The sequence below is a fragment of the Saccostrea echinata genome, unplaced genomic scaffold (genome assembly GCF_033153115.1).
Source record: "Saccostrea echinata isolate AGI-Se365-2 ecotype Australia unplaced genomic scaffold, CSIRO_AGI_Sech_v1 ptg000018l, whole genome shotgun sequence".
Classification (NCBI taxonomy): Eukaryota; Metazoa; Mollusca; class Bivalvia; order Ostreida; family Ostreidae; genus Saccostrea; species Saccostrea echinata.
Window position 1 is genome coordinate 2,853,768 of NW_026889767.1, and position 21,512 is coordinate 2,875,279.

General features: G+C 32.5%; 2 protein-coding genes across 2 annotated transcripts; both read left to right on the forward strand.

Annotated features, from left to right (window-relative positions):
• Window positions 1-708: 708 nt before the first annotated feature.
• Window positions 709-1,995, forward strand: LOC133189494 (uncharacterized). Its single transcript, XM_061324852.1, has 2 exons — window positions 709-1,111; window positions 1,508-1,995. The coding sequence occupies exons 1-2, from the start codon at window positions 739-741 to the stop codon at window positions 1,993-1,995; spliced, it is 861 nt and encodes a 286-aa protein (XP_061180836.1). The 5' UTR covers window positions 709-738.
• A 10,602-nt stretch (window positions 1,996-12,597) lies between these two features.
• Window positions 12,598-13,884, forward strand: LOC133189495 (uncharacterized). The gene is made up of 2 exons (XM_061324853.1): window positions 12,598-13,000; window positions 13,397-13,884. The coding sequence occupies exons 1-2, from the start codon at window positions 12,628-12,630 to the stop codon at window positions 13,882-13,884; spliced, it is 861 nt and encodes a 286-aa protein (XP_061180837.1). The 5' UTR covers window positions 12,598-12,627.
• Window positions 13,885-21,512: the final 7,628 nt, after the last annotated feature.

Here is a 21,512-nt window from a genome sequence, read left to right on the forward strand (position 1 = left end):
CTCGCAAATTAGGTTTAAGACTGGCGTGCATTTTTATGGTATTAAATTCATGTTCACAAGATGAAAAATATTTACAAATTCTAATGATTGAATAAATATGTTTTTCTATGGTTGTCAAAATACATGCAAATATTTCTTTTATATAAATGCAACATGTCAAAATAAATAAAATGGCAATACTTAGAATATTCGAAATAGTATTTAAAACATTTGGAAATTGTTTACTTATTGTTTAATGGTAAAATAAATCTCGTGAATTGTTTAAGTATAAACGTATACGACATATACATTAACTTACAGATTTATTATTTTTTTTTATTAAAAGTAATCCATCTACATGTACAGTACAGTTCACGAGTATCTTCCGGAAAACACCGGCCACGGTGGACCCTTGGTCCACGCTTTTGCGTGGACTTTGAAAAATGTCGGTGTCTTTGATGTTTTGTTTTCAGTGCTAAGCTGGCACACGAGGGGGTTTGCGCATGCCCGACATGTAGGACGTTAATTTTTATCGGCAGCAAAAGTTGAGCCAAAAACCTGGAAATTTATTAATTTGTGTGTTGAAAAAAGTGTTGCTTGTATGTAATATGTTTTAAAGTGTGTCGGAGTGAGTTTTAAACGAAAAACAATTGAAATAGGCTCGGGAATTTGAAGGCACAAAAGTTGTGAACATATTTGTTTGTGAGCACCGGTGAGCGATATTCATACTGTGTCTTTAAACGTTTGACCGTTACAAGCATGGCTAGCCAGTTAAATCAATCAAAAAAGAGAGGGCTTGATGATATGGACACTCATACTAGCGATGGGGAGATTTCGGAAAAAACTGGAGACTTTCATATGAGAGATGTTATGCATGGTATAAATAATATTCAAAACACTCTGGCCAACCTGTTACTAAGGATAGATGGGCAAGGTCGCCATCTTGATGAAGTCACAAAGGATATCAGAGGAAAACATGGCATTCAGGAGAGATTAGAAAGTGTACAAGAACAAGCGAACGATACGATATATATAACCACTGAGCTGCATGAAAAACAGAAGAAGATGGAAAGAGAACTTAGCCGAATGAAGGATTACATAGTTCGACTGGAGTATTGTGTAAAGACTCAAAGTGAGCAAATTCTAGAGCTTAAAACTAGAGCAATGGAAGATAATATCATAGTGAGTGGAGTAGATGAAAAGGCGCCCGAGATTAAAAATCCAGAAAACCTTGCCAAGATCATTAGCAACGTGTTCACTGCAGAGATGGAGATAGCAGAGACTGTGGATAACCTACAGATCTATAAATTGTTCAGAATGGGTGAGTACGATAAACAACGAAAATATCCTAGGCCAATTTGTGTTCAATTTGCGAACAAATCACACAAAGATATCGTAATGAGGCACATTAAAATTCTTAAGGATAAGCAGTCACCAATAAGAGTGTCCCAACATCAACCGGAAGAAATCAGAGAAAAAAGGAAACACCTATATGATGTACAGAAACAATACGCGGACCGTAACATAGAGACCGTGTTGAAGGGTCAAAAACTCATTTTCACACAAAGCAAATCTGTGTATAGAGATAAAATTGGTAGCCGACCTATGGCCGATGAGATCATCAGTGGAGAAGAGGTAAAGATCGCGATCAGTACGGGGAAGACCACAGAAGATAATGGAAACCGGTTTGCTGCCCACTCAACGCCAGTAGATTCCTATAAACAGGTGAGGCGATCGCTTGTGGAAGTTGTGCGTACAGAAAACACTGCCAGTGCAAGTCACAATATATATGCGTTCCGATTTTCCACTAGTGATGGAACAGCGCATGAGGGATCTGAAGATGACGGCGAGCACGGAGCCGGGAGAATGTTACTCAAAGCACTCGCTGATAATGATATAAATAACGCACTGGTGGTCGTCTCGCGGTGGTGTGGTAGTAAAATCGGACCCAGACGTTTCACACATATCAACGAGGTTGGGTTAAGTGCAGCAAGAAATATGCCAGTCCCCGTCTGACGCTAAAATCAAAATCATGAACAGTCACAGGTTAAATATATATTAATAGTAACTCACAGTTAACTCACAGTTAACAGTTGTGTACATTTTTTTTTAACTTTCATGGCAAATTTGTAATGCCTAAAATATTTATTTCAGTAGTTTTTCATAGGGTTATATTCATGCTGCATGTATATATTTATTTAAGTTTGTGTTTGATATTTTCCGGAATTTGCTAGTTTATACATCGCAATTTTGGATTATTTTTAAAGTCTTGATTTCCGGTGTAGAAATCGTGCAACATGGATCGTGTTTACTTGTAAGTTTCGATCAATTTTCTACCTTATCACTCAACACAGGGCGGATCTATGTGCATAATTTCAATTTTAATCTAGTGTATAGTATAAAAATATGGTATGGATAAATATTTGTTGTAATTACATTGCAGACATATTCCGTTAATAGATATAACAAACATGGTAACTACAACAAACTGGAAAAAAAACGAACAGGAAAGGAATTGAGTATATAGGTTTCCTCCCAACCGAAACTACTTTTCTATAATTTTAACAATTCTTTTTTTTAAGGTTAGCATAAAGTTAGGTTTTTGGTAAACTTTGCATATTTTTGAAATGACAGTAGGCGTGTTTGAGCTCAACTACTTCTTTGTATTGTATATAGATTTGAACTTTTTTATCAACTCTTTTTTTTCTTGCTGTTGGGGAACAGTAAATTTTGCTAAGCATCCACTTTGGAATGGATGACAATCCACATGAAAACTTCCTAAAAATACTTACATTAAATTGCCAAGGATTAGGGGATATGAATAAAAGGAGGGATGTCTTCAAAATTTTAAAAGGAAAAAAATTAAATGTGTATTTTCTTCAAGATACACACTTTGTTGAAAAAGATGAAAGCATAATTAAAATATTATGGGGATATAAGGCTTTTTTTAGTTCGTACAAATCAAATTCACGAGGAGTAGCTATCCTCATTAATAATAATTGTGATATGACATTAGTTAAAGAATATAAAGATGACAATGGCAATTATCTCATTCTAGATGTAACCATAGACAATCTTCCTTTTTTGTTAGTAAATATATATGGACCAAATTTAGATACACCAACCTTTTACACAAATCTTTTAAACATGATTCAAGATTACTACTCATCACAATATGTGATTATAGGTGGTGATTTTAATTTGATTTTAGATAAGGATCTGGATTCTATGAATTATAAAAACCTAAATAACCCGAAATCAAGAATGGAAGTCTTGAAGATGATGGAGACACTAAATTTAAAAGATATTTTCCGTGAAAATAGTCCAAATTTAAAAAGATTTACCTGGAGAAGAAAAAATCCAATAAAACAAGCAAGACTTGATTATTTCCTAATATCAGAATCATTACTCAATTTGGCCCCTTACGTAAAATTTGAAAATAGTTATCGTTCAGATCACTGTCCAGTTGTCATGGGTGTTAAAACAGATGAATTTCTTAAAGGGAGAGGGTTTTGGAAATTGAATAATTCTTTACTTGCTGATAAAGAATATGCAAATCTCATAAAAGAAAAAATTAAAAATATTAAATTACAATATGCCTGCCCTGTCTATAATTTTGATAATATTGACTCTATTGAAACTGATACAATTCAATTTACTATAAGTGATCAATTGTTTTTAGATACATTACTGATGGAAATAAGAGGAAAATCAATTTCTTTTTCAACTTATAAGAAAAAGAAAATAGCTGAACAAGAATTGCGATTAGAAAAAGAAATCTTAAAATTGGAACAGAACTTGACCCAAGAATCTACTGAAGAACTAGAAAATAAACATGAAGAATTAGAGAACATTAGAAAAATCAAATTTAAGGGTCAGTGTATTAGGTCAAAAGTAAAATGGATAGAAGAAGGAGAAAAACCTTCAAAATATTTTACCAGTCTAGAGTCAAGAAACTATCAGAGTAAAGTTATACCTAAAATTGAAAAGGAGGATGGAACAATTATTTTTAACCAATTTGATATTTTGAATGAAGTTAAAATGTTCTATGAAAATCTTTATAAAAGTAGGGAGAATGTGGATTCTGGAAGTATTCATGACAAATTAAAATTATATGATGTCCCAAAATTAAATAAAAAAGAATCAGAAAGTCTTGAAGGCCCATTGACCAATTCTGAAGTCCTTAATTATTTGAAAAATATGAAAAATGAGAAAAGTCCTGGACCAGATGGTTTTACTTGCGAATTTTTCAAATTCTTTTGGCAGGATATAGGTGCCTTTATTACAAGAGCAATAAACAACTCATATGAATTATCACACTTTACTGAATCAAATAAGTTAGGTATAATAACTTGCCTACCAAAACCAGGAAAACAAAAACAATTCTTAAAAAACTGGCGCCCAATCAGTTTGTTGAATGTGATTTATAAAATAGCCTCAGGCTGTATTGCTGAACGATTGAAAACCGTATTGAATAAAATAATAAATAAGGACCAAACTGGCTTTTTAAAGGGAAGATTCATAGGTGAAAATATTAGACTGGTTTATGATTTAATGCATTACACAGAACAAAAGCAGATTCCAGGCTTATTAATGTTAATTGATTTTGAAAAAGCTTTTGACACTATATCATGGAAGTTTATATACCAAACATTAGACTTTTTTAATTTTGGGAAGTCAATTAAAAATTGGATTCAAACTTTTTATAATGGAATTAAATCATGTGTAATACAGAATGGAATTTCTTCTGACTACCTGTTCCCTCAGAGGGGATGTAGACAGGGGGACCCAATTTCCCCATATCTTTTTCTAATTTGTGCTGAAGTTCTTGGGATTCTGATTCGAAATAATAAAGACATAAAAGGAATTATAATTGATGGGGAGGAATATAAACTTTCACAATATGCTGATGATACTTCAATTATATCTGATGGATCACCACAGTCTATGGATGGTATATTAAGAGAACTTGACTATTTTGCACTTATATCTGGTCTGAAAATTAATTTCACTAAAACTAAAATGGTTTGGATTGGCAGTAAAAAATTTTCCAAAGAAGTTTTTCATCACTCGAGATGGAAGTTAGATTGGAATAATTCTACTTTTGATCTTCTTGGTGTAAAATTTTCTATTAATTTAGATGAAATGGTTGATCTGAATTACCCCTCAAAATTAAATGAAATAAAGCAGTTGATAAAACAATGGCAGTTAAGAAAACTTACTCCAGTTGGTAGATTAGCAGTGATTAAATCCCTGATTATACCAAAAATGAACCATTTGATATTGACTATTCCGAACCCTTACAAGGAACTCCTAGACGAATTTGAGAAAGACCTGTACTACTTTTTATGGGGAAGTAAAATTCATAAGGTTAAGAAAAATGTTATGATTCAAGATTATAGAAATGGGGGGTTGAAAATGATTGAATATGTAGATTTTCTATGTGCATTAAAATCAACATGGATCCGAAGACTAATTAACTCAGATACAAAATGGCTAAAACTTCTTGAATCAGAATTAGGAATAAAAGTTGAATCTCTATGGGTAAGAGGTTTAGACTTTACTGTTAATATGTGTAATAAAATAAGTAACAAGTTTTGGAAAGAGGTTTTACTTAATTGGGTAAAGATCATTGACTCTGGTCAAAATAATATGCAAATTCTTCATGAACATATATGGTTTAATTCAAGAATTAAAATGAACAACTCATCCATATTTTTGAAAAGTTATTTCGATGCAGGCTTTGTTTTTGTAAGAGATCTGTTTGACTCTGAAGGAAAATTTGTAAGCCTTGAGTACCTCACAAATCTTAACGTAAAAACAAATTTTGTAGAATATGCAGGTTTAAAAGTAGCTGTTTTAAAAACATTGAAAAGTATTGATATTGAAAAAAGAGAAACTGGACCTTTTATCCCTAATTCACTTTATATTTTTTATAAAAGTACAAAAGGCTGTAAAGACATGTATAGTTTACTCATTAAGAAGAAAAAGGAAGCAATTAAGGCACTAGAAAAATGGGAAAATAATGGAATATTTTTTGGCGATATAGACAGGAATAAAATATTTGAACTTCCTTTTAAAGTAACAAAAGAAGCAAAATTTCAGTGGATGCAATTTCAAATTCTGCATAGGATTATTGCAACAAATAAATACCTTTACAATCTCAAACTAATTGATTCACCTGTATGTTCCTTTTGTAAACAAGATGTCGAAACGATTGAACACTTATTTTTTGAGTGTTTCTGCGTTAAAAAAATATGGTGTCACATTGAGGAATGGTTTATAAATAAGTTTCATTTTACCATTAATTTTGATAGAAAGGATATACTTTTTGGCAAATTCAACAACAAAAACATGTTTAGACTACACAATATATTAATACTTACTGTTAAGCAATTTATTTTTGCTAGTAGGTTTAAAAATGTGCCTAAACTAAGCATCTCAATGCTAGAAAAAAATATTGATTTCTCAGAGACTCGTAACCTTTATGTGGTCATAAAATAAAAAAAAAAGACAAGTGGCTGTCTTTGTTGAATTTAAATAAGACGGAACAATTTTACTTTTGAAACAGGGAAAAACGGAGTAAACTGGATACTCATAAAAAGACTAAAACATGCTACAGTTAGCTATCTTGACTACAAATTAAATTCACTGTAGAAGCTTTAAAGAGGAACCTTAAGAATTTGATTGATTTTTTTTTTATAGTAACCACTATAATTATGATATTCCACTGGAAGAAGGAATATTCTCTGCTGGCAAGATATGCAGGACGGGGTTTGATGGTTTCTTCATTAACAGCAGTTATGACCTCTGACTCGATGTAGAGTTCAGTATTCTATTCTTGGGCGGTTATGTATCAGGAGACGCCTATTTCACTCGGTTTATCTCGGTCCTCGACCATTTCTTTCTCAGAGGTGGACAGAGAGGATGTTCAAATTTTGGAGACAATATAAATGTATGTTAAATATGGCTTACAAATTTTATTATTAAATGAAAATGTGCTTTTGAAAAGTTTATTTATTTATCATTATATACTTGTAGAAAGGTAAAAAAAAATTATTAGAATGATGTCCTTTTAATTATTTTTCATGAAATTCTCAAACTCAATTTAAAAATAATGTCCATAACTTTGCATACGTGAAGCACGCAAAATTCACAGAAATGAGGTCAACATAGTTTTTATTTTAAAGTTGAAAACCAGGTTTATCATAATAATTATGTAAACTTTACTTCAAAAAGGCTATACCACATTATAGTTAAAATGATTTTGTCTATTGAAGTTTTCATTTTTAAACTATATTTTACGGTTGTAAACAGGTTACGGATGCTAAAATAAGAATATTTTCCTGTGAATGATAGTTTTTGGTTTAATGATAAATACATGTATAGATTCTTATTTGCAGGTATCAAAGTTGAACTAATTGAGAGTTTATCTTAAATAATACATGTATAGATCTAATTTTGTTTGATATGTATTTCGAATTATTATTTATCATTTATTTATTTTGTAAACTATGGCTATCGTAAATCTTTACTCATAAATTCGCATCGTTCATTATAGAGTACGTTTCTTGATTGTTTCTGATGGAAAGACCGGGATTCCAGAAACTTAAAGTTCAAAAAGGAAAAATCAAAAGTTAATGGAGTTGTCTTCCATTGATCAAGACTACTCTGGGGTTATCTAGTTCGGGTTCCCGCCGTCTGGCCCGGAAATAATTGTCACCGTCAAACTATTCCCTCAAGGTTATCCATATTGTCTAGTCGAATGAACACCACTCGGATTTAAACTGTTATCTATAGATATGCAACAGAAATATTTGATAAGTAAACAGGCATCATGATGAACACAAGTTTGTGTTAAAATGCTTCTGGATGATTTTTTATGCCCCCGTATCGAAGATTCGGGGTTATATAGGTTTTGCCCTGTCCGTCCGTCTGTCTGTCTCTCTGTCTGTTTGTCCTCAACAACTTTAACATTGCCGTTAACTTTGGATTGGTTGGAGCTATGGCTTTCATATTTCACATGTGTTTTCCTTGTGACAAGACCTTTCTTCGGGTACCACCATATTTGACCTTTTGACCTTGACCTTGGAGTTTGACCCAGTTTTGCAAAATTTTATCCAACTTTAACCTTGGCCATAACTTTTGAACAATTGGTGCTAAGGCTTTCATTCTTCACATGTGTAATCCTTGTGACAAGTCCTTCCTTTGGATACCAACAACTTTGACCCTTTGACCTTGACCTTGGAGTTTGACCTACTTTTGAAAAACTTTAACATTGTCCATTACTTTTGAACGATTGGTACTTCAGCTTTCATACTTCACATATGTAATCCTTGTGAAAAGACCTTCCTTTAAATACCAAAACCTTTGACCCTTTGACATTGACCTTGGAGTTTGACCTACTTTCGATAAACTGTAACCTTGGCCATACCTTTTGAATAACTGGAGCTAGGGCTTGCATATTTATCCGTATGTAATCATTGTGACAAGACCTTTCTTTGGATACAAACAATTTTGACCCTTTGACCTTGGAGCTTGACCTACCTTTGAAAACTTTAACATTGGTCATAACTTTTGAACAATTGGTGCTAGGGCTTTCATATTTCACATGTGTAATTCTTGTGACAAGACCTTTCTTTGGATATCAAAGACTTTGACACTTTGACCTTGGAGTTTGACCTACTTTTGGAAAACTTTAACCTTGGCCATAACATTTGAACGGTTGGTTCTATGGTTTTTATACTTCACATATGTAATCCTTGTGACAAGGCCTTTCATTTGATACCAACAACTTTGGCCCTTTGACCTCGGAGTTTGACCTTCTTTTGGAAAACTTTAACCTTGATCATAACTTTTGAACGATTGGTGCTTCAGCTTTCATATTTCACCTCTGAATTTTTTTGGGAGAAGGCCTTTTCTTAGGCACAATTAATTTTGATCTTGACCTTGATGTTTGACATACTTTTGATAAAACTTTAACCTTTTTCATATCTATTCAATGGTTTCAGGGCTTTCATATTTTACAGGTTTATTCCTCGAGACAAGATCAACATATTTAATTTGCATTTGAGAAAGTTTAACCTTTGTTATAAGTTGCCATACGGGGGCATGAGTGTTTCACAGTCACATTTTTTTTTTTTTTTTTTTTTTTTTTTTTTTTTTTTGGCTCGTCAGATTTTTTTTTTTTTTGGAAAGTTTCTCCCCCTTTTGAAACCACAGCTAAAATTTCATATTTAAATAATTTATTTAACATATACAGTAACACACCTTTACATACAAATGAATTTTTTGCTTTCCAAAAAAATCTGAACCGCACCCCCTTCTCTCTCTCTCTGTTCTGAAATTTCTTGATCCACCACTGCGCAGAGCAGTAGGCCTGTGATTAGTGATGTTTATATAGAAACATCCTCAGGTAGCGCAGATTCGAGTATCTTCAAATCAAACCGGGCCTAGGGTGGGCCACAATGGGCGATCAAAGTTTAACATAAGAATATATGGGAAAATTCTTTAAAAATTATCTTCTTAGAATCAGCAAAGCAATGGTTAGTCATTTTTATATGGAGCATTGTCGTGCATTGTCATACGACATGTTCTGATGGACGACAATATGCGCAGTGAGGGTAGGTACATATTGTCTCCGGCGACAATATGAACAGGACGACAAAATGTGCCGTCACAATCACGATGCATGAAATAGCTCACGAGTGATTCACACACCAATTACATTCTTCAAAGAAACAGCAAAAGAAATCTTTAAGCAATAAAATTTGTGGGGCGACAATATGTACAAAGAGGGTGAGGCACATAATGTCGCCAGCGACAATATGTACATGTGTAACTTGTCAGTCGACAATATGCACTGATGGACGACAATATGTGCAGTGAGGGTAGGTACATATTGTCGCCGACGACAATATGTACAAAACAACAATACGTACCGTCACAGACCCACCCCCCCCAAAAAAAAATATCCAAAGGCAAATTAAAAAAAAAGATGCACAGTATTTATGAAGCGGTGGAGGGGGGGGGGGCTGTTTTATGATAACATTGAGTAAAGTAAGTTTTATCCTTTAAATTCTATTCTCATAGAAATGTATAATAAACTGAAAAGGTCTGTACATTGCAAACAAATATTCACAGTTTTTTCACGCAAAAAATCTGTCGTTGACTTGTCGTGCGTATTCTCCTTAAAGGTCGTTTTTTCTCTCCTGATTTTTCATTTTTTGGACGAGAAAGCATGATTTTGTAGGCATTGGCTAATAGAAAACTGAGAGGGATTTCATCAATAACAAGAAATGGTTTACATGTAGATTATATTAACCCATTTTCCAGATTTTTATATTAGTATAAAAATTACGTACCATTCCTTATGAAAAAAAAAAATAACAAACGCGATAAGATGACCTTGAAACTTGAGTTATTAAATTGAATTACCATTTATTTTAAATTCCATAATTGAAAGGAAATCATTCTTTTCGTTAAACACTGACTATTAATTCCCATTTATATCGTTCTTGTGGAGAGTACGCTGTCAAATGTTCATGAAATGTATTAATAACAAATTAATGAACTGCTCTAAGTTTTGGCGAAATTACAAGTAAAGTGGATAAATTAATTTTTTTTACGTTTTTTTTTTTTTTGGGGGGGGGGGGGTTGGGGGGTTGGGGGGGTTGGTGTTGGATGTGAATAAATATCAGAATCACCCGTCAATTAATTCGATAAGAACGTAGGTAATTTTATTTTCAATATATGTGCCCAAATTTTTTTCAATCAGCAAATGTATTCGAAATCTGTTTATCAGGCGGATGAGGTGCAACCGACCGATTGATATACATATACAGATTTAAAAAAAGAAAGGCATGAAAACTTGATAGTTTTTATCTTTTGAATGTTACTTTGATGGTTGTTGAGTCACGTTTTATCCGCCGTCACATTTTGTCCGCCGTCACGAAATGTCCCCCTTTTTCAAAAAAATTGTCACGTTATGTCCGCCGTCACGAAATGTCCGCCTTTTTTCCCCCCAAAAAAGAAAAAAGAAATGGTAACACTATGTCCACCGCCACGAAATGACCGCCTTTCGTCCGAAAAAATCGTCACATTATGTCCGCCGTCATGAAATGTCCGCCTTTCTTCCGAAAATATCGTCATATTATGTCCGCCGCCAGGAAATGTCCGCGCATTTTCTCGGTAAATTCGTCACTGGTCACATTATGGTCGTCTAAGTCGCACAGATTGATAGAGATAACTTATTTCAAAATTAAATCAATTAATCAAATTTTATTTACATATTTAAAACTCCAGGCTGGCCCATTAAAACTAAATAAAGTAAAAATAACACAAAAACACCTGATGTCTATCTGATCAACGTCTACTTGTATGTGACCCGCTTACGACAGCACTGCAGCAGTTAATCATATACAAAAGGCCAGCAAGTGTCAAGGGAAAAAATGATTACGCACAGCAAACAATGTACTTTAGGCCATTCCAAGTTTTTTCTATGTTTAGCGTCCACCCTTCTTTCAAAAACCTACCTACCTATTCGCAAAAATCACACAAACCAAAAAATATAGTCACAAAAATGACGTCATTCAAAGGATTTGATTTTGTTAATATGGTTAATCTATCTTTACACGTAGAAATACCTATTCTTCAGCAAAATCAAGGTATTAAATGCTTACAATATTCCTAATATGGCATACTGTAGACAAATATTTAGAGAAATTGACAGAATTCATGGATTTCGACCAGAATATTCAATTTCAGGAGTCCTAATTTTGTTTGTTTTTTCTGATATGGGGTGTCAAAAACCAAGACGCACGCGGACGCTAAACATAGAAAAAACTTGGAATGGCCTTATTTGCAGTAAAACAAATGAGAACTCGTATGCACAACACAGCATTCTTCTGTCTCGCAAATTAGGTTTAAGACTGGCGTGCATTTTTATGGTATTAAATTCATGTTCACAAGATGAAAAATATTTACAAATTCTAATGATTGAATAAATATGTTTTTCTATGGTTGTCAAAATACATGCAAATATTTCTTTTATATAAATGCAACATGTCAAAATAAATAAAATGGCAATACTTAGAATATTCGAAATAGTATTTAAAACATTTGGAAATTGTTTACTTATTGTTTAATGGTAAAATAAATCTCGTGAATTGTTTAAGTATAAACGTATACGACATATACATTAACTTACAGATTTATTATTTTTTTTTATTAAAAGTAATCCATCTACATGTACAGTACAGTTCACGAGTATCTTCCGGAAAACACCGGCCACGGTGGACCCTTGGTCCACGCTTTTGCGTGGACTTTGAAAAATGTCGGTGTCTTTGATGTTTTGTTTTCAGTGCTAAGCTGGCACACGAGGGGGTTTGCGCATGCCCGACATGTAGGACGTTAATTTTTATCGGCAGCAAAAGTTGAGCCAAAAACCTGGAAATTTATTAATTTGTGTGTTGAAAAAAGTGTTGCTTGTATGTAATATGTTTTAAAGTGTGTCGGAGTGAGTTTTAAACGAAAAACAATTGAAATAGGCTCGGGAATTTGAAGGCACAAAAGTTGTGAACATATTTGTTTGTGAGCACCGGTGAGCGATATTCATACTGTGTCTTTAAACGTTTGACCGTTACAAGCATGGCTAGCCAGTTAAATCAATCAAAAAAGAGAGGGCTTGATGATATGGACACTCATACTAGCGATGGGGAGATTTCGGAAAAAACTGGAGACTTTCATATGAGAGATGTTATGCATGGTATAAATAATATTCAAAACACTCTGGCCAACCTGTTACTAAGGATAGATGGGCAAGGTCGCCATCTTGATGAAGTCACAAAGGATATCAGAGGAAAACATGGCATTCAGGAGAGATTAGAAAGTGTACAAGAACAAGCGAACGATACGATATATATAACCACTGAGCTGCATGAAAAACAGAAGAAGATGGAAAGAGAACTTAGCCGAATGAAGGATTACATAGTTCGACTGGAGTATTGTGTAAAGACTCAAAGTGAGCAAATTCTAGAGCTTAAAACTAGAGCAATGGAAGATAATATCATAGTGAGTGGAGTAGATGAAAAGGCGCCCGAGATTAAAAATCCAGAAAACCTTGCCAAGATCATTAGCAACGTGTTCACTGCAGAGATGGAGATAGCAGAGACTGTGGATAACCTACAGATCTATAAATTGTTCAGAATGGGTGAGTACGATAAACAACGAAAATATCCTAGGCCAATTTGTGTTCAATTTGCGAACAAATCACACAAAGATATCGTAATGAGGCACATTAAAATTCTTAAGGATAAGCAGTCACCAATAAGAGTGTCCCAACATCAACCGGAAGAAATCAGAGAAAAAAGGAAACACCTATATGATGTACAGAAACAATACGCGGACCGTAACATAGAGACCGTGTTGAAGGGTCAAAAACTCATTTTCACACAAAGCAAATCTGTGTATAGAGATAAAATTGGTAGCCGACCTATGGCCGATGAGATCATCAGTGGAGAAGAGGTAAAGATCGCGATCAGTACGGGGAAGACCACAGAAGATAATGGAAACCGGTTTGCTGCCCACTCAACGCCAGTAGATTCCTATAAACAGGTGAGGCGATCGCTTGTGGAAGTTGTGCGTACAGAAAACACTGCCAGTGCAAGTCACAATATATATGCGTTCCGATTTTCCACTAGTGATGGAACAGCGCATGAGGGATCTGAAGATGACGGCGAGCACGGAGCCGGGAGAATGTTACTCAAAGCACTCGCTGATAATGATATAAATAACGCACTGGTGGTCGTCTCGCGGTGGTGTGGTAGTAAAATCGGACCCAGACGTTTCACACATATCAACGAGGTTGGGTTAAGTGCAGCAAGAAATATGCCAGTCCCCGTCTGACGCTAAAATCAAAATCATGAACAGTCACAGGTTAAATATATATTAATAGTAACTCACAGTTAACTCACAGTTAACAGTTGTGTACATTTTTTTTTAACTTTCATGGCAAATTTGTAATGCCTAAAATATTTATTTCAGTAGTTTTTCATAGGGTTATATTCATGCTGCATGTATATATTTATTTAAGTTTGTGTTTGATATTTTCCGGAATTTGCTAGTTTATACATCGCAATTTTGGATTATTTTTAAAGTCTTGATTTCCGGTGTAGAAATCGTGCAACATGGATCGTGTTTACTTGTAAGTTTCGATCAATTTTCTACCTTATCACTCAACACAGGGCGGATCTATGTGCATAATTTCAATTTTAATCTAGTGTATAGTATAAAAATATGGTATGGATAAATATTTGTTGTAATTACATTGCAGACATATTCCGTTAATAGATATAACAAACATGGTAACTACAACAAACTGGAAAAAAAAACGAACAGGAAAGGAATTGAGTATATAGGTTTCCTCCCAACCGAAACTACTTTTCTATAATTTTAACAATTCTTTTTTTTAAGGTTAGCATAAAGTTAGGTTTTTGGTAAACTTTGCATATTTTTGAAATGACAGTAGGCGTGTTTGAGCTCAACTACTTCTTTGTATTGTATATAGATTTGAACTTTTTTATCAACTCTTTTTTTTCTTGCTGTTGGGGAACAGTAAATTTTGCTAAGCATCCACTTTGGAATGGATGACAATCCACATGAAAACTTCCTAAAAATACTTACATTAAATTGCCAAGGATTAGGGGATATGAATAAAAGGAGGGATGTCTTCAAAATTTTAAAAGGAAAAAAATTAAATGTGTATTTTCTTCAAGATACACACTTTGTTGAAAAAGATGAAAGCATAATTAAAATATTATGGGGATATAAGGCTTTTTTTAGTTCGTACAAATCAAATTCACGAGGAGTAGCTATCCTCATTAATAATAATTGTGATATGACATTAGTTAAAGAATATAAAGATGACAATGGCAATTATCTCATTCTAGATGTAACCATAGACAATCTTCCTTTTTTGTTAGTAAATATATATGGACCAAATTTAGATACACCAACCTTTTATACAAATCTTTTAAACATGATTCAAGATTACTACTCATCACAATATGTGATTATAGGTGGTGATTTTAATTTGATTTTAGATAAGGATCTGGATTCTATGAATTATAAAAACCTAAATAACCCGAAATCAAGAATGGAAGTCTTGAAGATGATGGAGACACTAAATTTAAAAGATATTTTCCGTGAAAATAGTCCAAATTTAAAAAGATTTACCTGGAGAAGAAAAAATCCAATAAAACAAGCAAGACTTGATTATTTCCTAATATCAGAATCATTACTCAATTTGGCCCCTTACGTAAAATTTGAAAATAGTTATCGTTCAGATCACTGTCCAGTTGTCATGGGTGTTAAAACAGATGAATTTCTTAAAGGGAGAGGGTTTTGGAAATTGAATAATTCTTTACTTGCTGATAAAGAATATGTAAATCTCATAAAAGAAAAAATTAAAAATATTAAATTACAATATGCCTGCCCTGTCTATAATTTTGATAATATTGACTCTATTGAAACTGATACAATTCAATTTACTATAAGTGATCAATTGTTTTTAGATACATTACTGATGGAAATAAGAGGAAAATCAATTTCTTTTTCAACTTATAAGAAAAAGAAAATAGCTGAACAAGAATTGCGATTAGAAAAAGAAATCTTAAAATTGGAACAGAACTTGACCCAAGAATCTACTGAAGAACTAGAAAATAAACATGAAGAATTAGAGAACATTAGAAAAATCAAATTTAAGGGTCAGTGTATTAGGTCAAAAGTAAAATGGATAGAAGAAGGAGAAAAACCTTCAAAATATTTTACCAGTCTAGAGTCAAGAAACTATCAGAGTAAAGTTATACCTAAAATTGAAAAGGAGGATGGAACAATTATTTTTAACCAATTTGATATTTTGAATGAAGTTAAAATGTTCTATGAAAATCTTTATAAAAGTAGGGAGAATGTGGATTCTGGAAGTATTCATGACAAATTAAAATTATATGATGTCCCAAAATTAAATAAAAAAGAATCAGAAAGTCTTGAAGGCCCATTGACCAATTCTGAAGTCCTTAATTATTTGAAAAATATGAAAAATGAGAAAAGTCCTGGACCAGATGGTTTTACTTGCGAATTTTTCAAATTCTTTTGGCAGGATATAGGTGCCTTTATTACAAGAGCAATAAACAACTCATATGAATTATCACACTTTACTGAATCAAATAAGTTAGGTATAATAACTTGCCTACCAAAACCAGGAAAACAAAAACAATTCTTAAAAAACTGGCGCCCAATCAGTTTGTTGAATGTGATTTATAAAATAGCCTCAGGCTGTATTGCTGAACGATTGAAAACCGTATTGAATAAAATAATAAATAAGGACCAAACTGGCTTTTTAAAGGGAAGATTCATAGGTGAAAATATTAGACTGGTTTATGATTTAATGCATTACACAGAACAAAAGCAGATTCCAGGCTTATTAATGTTAATTGATTTTGAAAAAGCTTTTGACACTATATCATGGAAGTTTATATACCAAACATTAGACTTTTTTAATTTTGGGAAGTCAATTAAAAATTGGATTCAAACTTTTTATAATGGAATTAAATCATGTGTAATACAGAATGGAATTTCTTCTGACTACCTGTTCCCTCAGAGGGGATGTAGACAGGGGGACCCAATTTCCCCATATCTTTTTCTAATTTGTGCTGAAGTTCTTGGGATTCTGATTCGAAATAATAAAGACATAAAAGGAATTATAATTGATGGGGAGGAATATAAACTTTCACAATATGCTGATGATACTTCAATTATATCTGATGGATCACCACAGTCTATGGATGGTATATTAAGAGAACTTGACTATTTTGCACTTATATCTGGTCTGAAAATTAATTTCACTAAAACTAAAATGGTTTGGATTGGCAGTAAAAAATTTTCCAAAGAAGTTTTTCATCACTCGAGATGGAAGTTAGATTGGAATAATTCTACTTTTGATCTTCTTGGTGTAAAATTTTCTATTAATTTAGATGAAATGGTTGATCTGAATTACCCCTCAAAATTAAATGAAATAAAGCAGTTGATAAAACAATGGCAGTTAAGAAAACTTACTCCAGTTGGTAGATTAGCAGTGATTAAATCCCTGATTATACCAAAAATGAACCATTTGATATTGACTATTCCGAACCCTTACAAGGAACTCCTAGACGAATTTGAGAAAGACCTGTACTACTTTTTATGGGGAAGTAAAATTCATAAGGTTAAGAAAAATGTTATGATTCAAGATTATAGAAATGGGGGGTTGAAAATGATTGAATATGTAGATTTTCTATGTGCATTAAAATCAACATGGATCCGAAGACTAATTAACTCAGATACAAAATGGCTAAAACTTCTTGAATCAGAATTAGGAATAAAAGTTGAATCTCTATGGGTAAGAGGTTTAGACTTTACTGTTAATATGTGTAATAAAATAAGTAACAAGTTTTGGAAAGAGGTTTTACTTAATTGGGTAAAGATCATTGACTCTGGTCAAAATAATATGCAAATTCTTCATGAACATATATGGTTTAATTCAAGAATTAAAATGAACAACTCATCCATATTTTTGAAAAGTTATTTCGATGCAGGCTTTGTTTTTGTAAGAGATCTGTTTGACTCTGAAGGAAAATTTGTAAGCCTTGAGTACCTCACAAATCTTAACGTAAAAACAAATTTTGTAGAATATGCAGGTTTAAAAGTAGCTGTTTTAAAAACATTGAAAAGTATTGATATTGAAAAAAGAGAAACTGGACCTTTTATCCCTAATTCACTTTATATTTTTTATAAAAGTACAAAAGGCTGTAAAGACATGTATAGTTTACTCATTAAGAAGAAAAAGGAAGCAATTAAGGCACTAGAAAAATGGGAAAATAATGGAATATTTTTTGGCGATATAGACTGGAATAAAATATTTGAACTTCCTTTTAAAGTAACAAAAGAAGCAAAATTTCAGTGGATGCAATTTCAAATTCTGCATAGGATTATTGCAACAAATAAATACCTTTACAATCTCAAACTAATTGATTCACCTGTATGTTCCTTTTGTAAACAAGATGTCGAAACGATTGAACACTTATTTTTTGAGTGTTTCTGCGTTAAAAAAATATGGTGTCACATTGAGGAATGGTTTATAAATAAGTTTCATTTTACCATTAATTTTGATAGAAAGGATATACTTTTTGGCAAATTCAACAACAAAAACATGTTTAGACTACACAATATATTAATACTTACTGTTAAGCAATTTATTTTTGCTAGTAGGTTTAAAAATGTGCCTAAACTAAGCATCTCAATGCTAGAAAAAAATATTGTGGATAGAATATTAGTCGAAAAAGTTATACTTTTAAGAAACTGTAAATTTTCAGAATATGAAAAATATTGGAAAATTATTTGTGATATGATATAATGTATTTATTTTTCTCAAGTTTATATACAAATGTACAAGTATGTTAAAATACTTAATACTGTTCCCCCCACTTCACTTTTTTGCACCCTTTCACCCCCTTTTTCCTTTCTTTAATTTTATCTCTGTATATAAAGCTTTCACAGTGAATATTCATTAAAATGTACAATATGTCATATACAATTTTAATGTGATTTTGAAATGCAACATATATTTACTACAAAGAAATTATATTTAATATGAAGTATCAGGCAGTAGAAATGAAAGTATGTATTGAATGTTAACTAATATATTGTATAGTCTGTATATGTGAAAGCACAAATAAAATCTATGAATTAAAAAAAAAAAAAGCTGGCACACGGTGCTACACGGTGTGTACACGGTGGGACACGGTGCGTTTGCTCCGTGGAACTCCGTGCTGCCTAATCAACCTTAAGTGGATTGAAATGACTTTAAAATAATTCATTGAAGATTTTAGAATAAAAAATTATTGAAATCCATATCATGCGCAGCGTGCATTTTCCTTCTTTCGATATTGTACTGACGCGTCAATGAATTTAACAAAGACGGAATTTTACCATGTAGTCAGCAATCTTGTCAGACTTGTCGAAATCCATCGGTCCTGTCGGCAAGGCCAGTAAAAATTTGTCTGGACCGACAACTTTTAAGAAAACGTTGGTCCAGATGACCGTTTGAAAAAATCGAGCGTGATGCAAATTTAATAAATGTCCGGATCGGGATGCGCAGCTGAAGGTCACAAACACAGAAAAAATGGCCGCGTACGCGGCGTGTTGACGATAGCCAATTAAATTTGTTATAGCAAAGTCATAAAACATGTCATTTGTGTCTTTTATCAGAGACTTTCTATCCCAAGGAAGGAAACTTGTAAGATTGAAGGCTGTTGAAAATAATCCAGGGCATTTTGGTGCTGTTATTCATATCACTTTCACAGCGTCAAAATAAGGTACATGTACCTGGTCTGAGAAAACTCTAACTGGTCCGACAGAACAATTGACTTTGTCAGACCAAATGTCTGACAATGATTTAAAATTTCGACAAGTGTTGTGTTATTTGGAAGATATCTTCTTAAAGATTATTTTGTTTGTAAAACAAAAGCTTAATCTAAATTTAAAAAAAAAAATATAAGAAAGGAATATTCTGCATTGTACTATGCTCAGGAAATCTATGTGGAATTGTCAATTGATTATCTTATCCGATGTACTTTTTTTAGAATTATAAATTACTGTAGAAACTGGTGTATATGTAAATAATTACTACATCAAAATACGACAAAGAAAATATATTGTTAAATTTAATTTGAATCGGATGAAAAAAAAATAGTTATGAAAAGATTGACTTAAATTTCAGTCCTGTAATGGAACCCATATTGATATTAGTCTCTGTGTAATAAGTAAATCTCTGCCCAGCCCATCAGAAAATATGAAATGTTGATATTCAGGTATTGAAAATGCCCCACTTTTTCATCTGTCTCTGTTTGTAATTGTTTAGAATTATGTGTAAAATATAAACCTTAATATTTAACTTGCATTTTGTGTACAGATCGAAGCATTATGGGCACAACATTTTTCACAAAACTTGTCGCCAAGAATAATCACAATATGTAAATGATAAGATGTAAAACGTTATAATTATGCTCAACAATTGTCAATGACATCGATAATGGAAAACATTTCCAATGATACTATTCAATGAAAATGATATTTCTGCAATATGTTCTATGTTAAACAATGATGTAAAAAGCCAAACAGTTTTCTTCCATAACGTGTATGAAAAAAAAGTGTTAATAGGTTCACTGCCTAACTAAGCATATGCATAGGAGATATGAAAAACTAGATTGAAGATTTTATATTTTACTAATATCTAGTGGAGATTTTTCGCACCATTAAATAAAAGCAAGAATGCTGTATATGTGCTCTCCCTACATGTAATAACAGCCCCCCCCCCCTTTCCATAATGAGTTTTATGGATAATTTCTACACGGACATATTAAAAAAAGAAATATATTTACATATGCCTATTCATTGTATTACTTGTCCTTTTTAAGGATTTATTCTAAGCCTTTTCAAAAATAGCATTTTAATGATAAATAAAATCAACAAAAGAGAGACATTTCTACGACATGTAGCGTTATTTCTTTTTTTCTTCATTTCACCAGTAAGTTATGTTACAGTATATAACGACTTTATATAATCTAGATACAGTTGATTAATATTCGTTTGTAACTGTAACTTGTTTTTTTAAAAATATGATGCTGTACTAAAAATTCTATAAACAATTAAATAAATAGTTGTTTATTTTTCAAGTTCCAATTAACTTCCCGACATGTGTAAGTTTCGAAGCCAGTTGAGGTGTATAGTATACACTCGTCTAGAGTTTCAACATGTGAATAATGTCCCAAGGGCCACAGCAACTGAATGTCCCAATATATTTTTCTTCTGAACAGGTGTGAAATATATTAGCCAAGGAGCGACTCCATACATACACGAGAAGTTTCTGCAATTCATCGATATCCGGTATTTGATTGACAGGTAGAGCACGTGTATTTCGTGTATGATGCGTTGAACTTGTACCTAAATTGCACCGATTCTATTTCGTTTCGATTAATAAAAACTGGAGGTGAACTATGATTTCTTTAAAAAAAATAAGAGAGATACATTATATGTATATGAGAAAAAAAAAAGAACAGAAGGATGAACCTGAAAGTAAAATCTCTCTCTCTCTCTCTCTCTCTCTCTCTCTCTCTCTCTCTCTCTCTCGTATCTTAACATTATAAAATATGGAATTCAAAATAATTTTTAATTATTACGAAAAAAGTGAATAGTATATAATTTGTAAAAGATTTTTTAGAATGCTGCATTGGCAGTTCAAGCGATTTTTTTTTTACTTTTCGTACTGATCGTAGAAGATTAAGTAGTAATAAAAAAATACCCAGATAGAAATACTGACACTTTACATATTCGACAGAAATAAACGTTCAAACATTTTTTTTTTTTTACATTTATGTCTCTTAATGTCAAGTTTAATCAATGGATGCATACAACTGCTTGATTTTCATGTGAATTTGCCG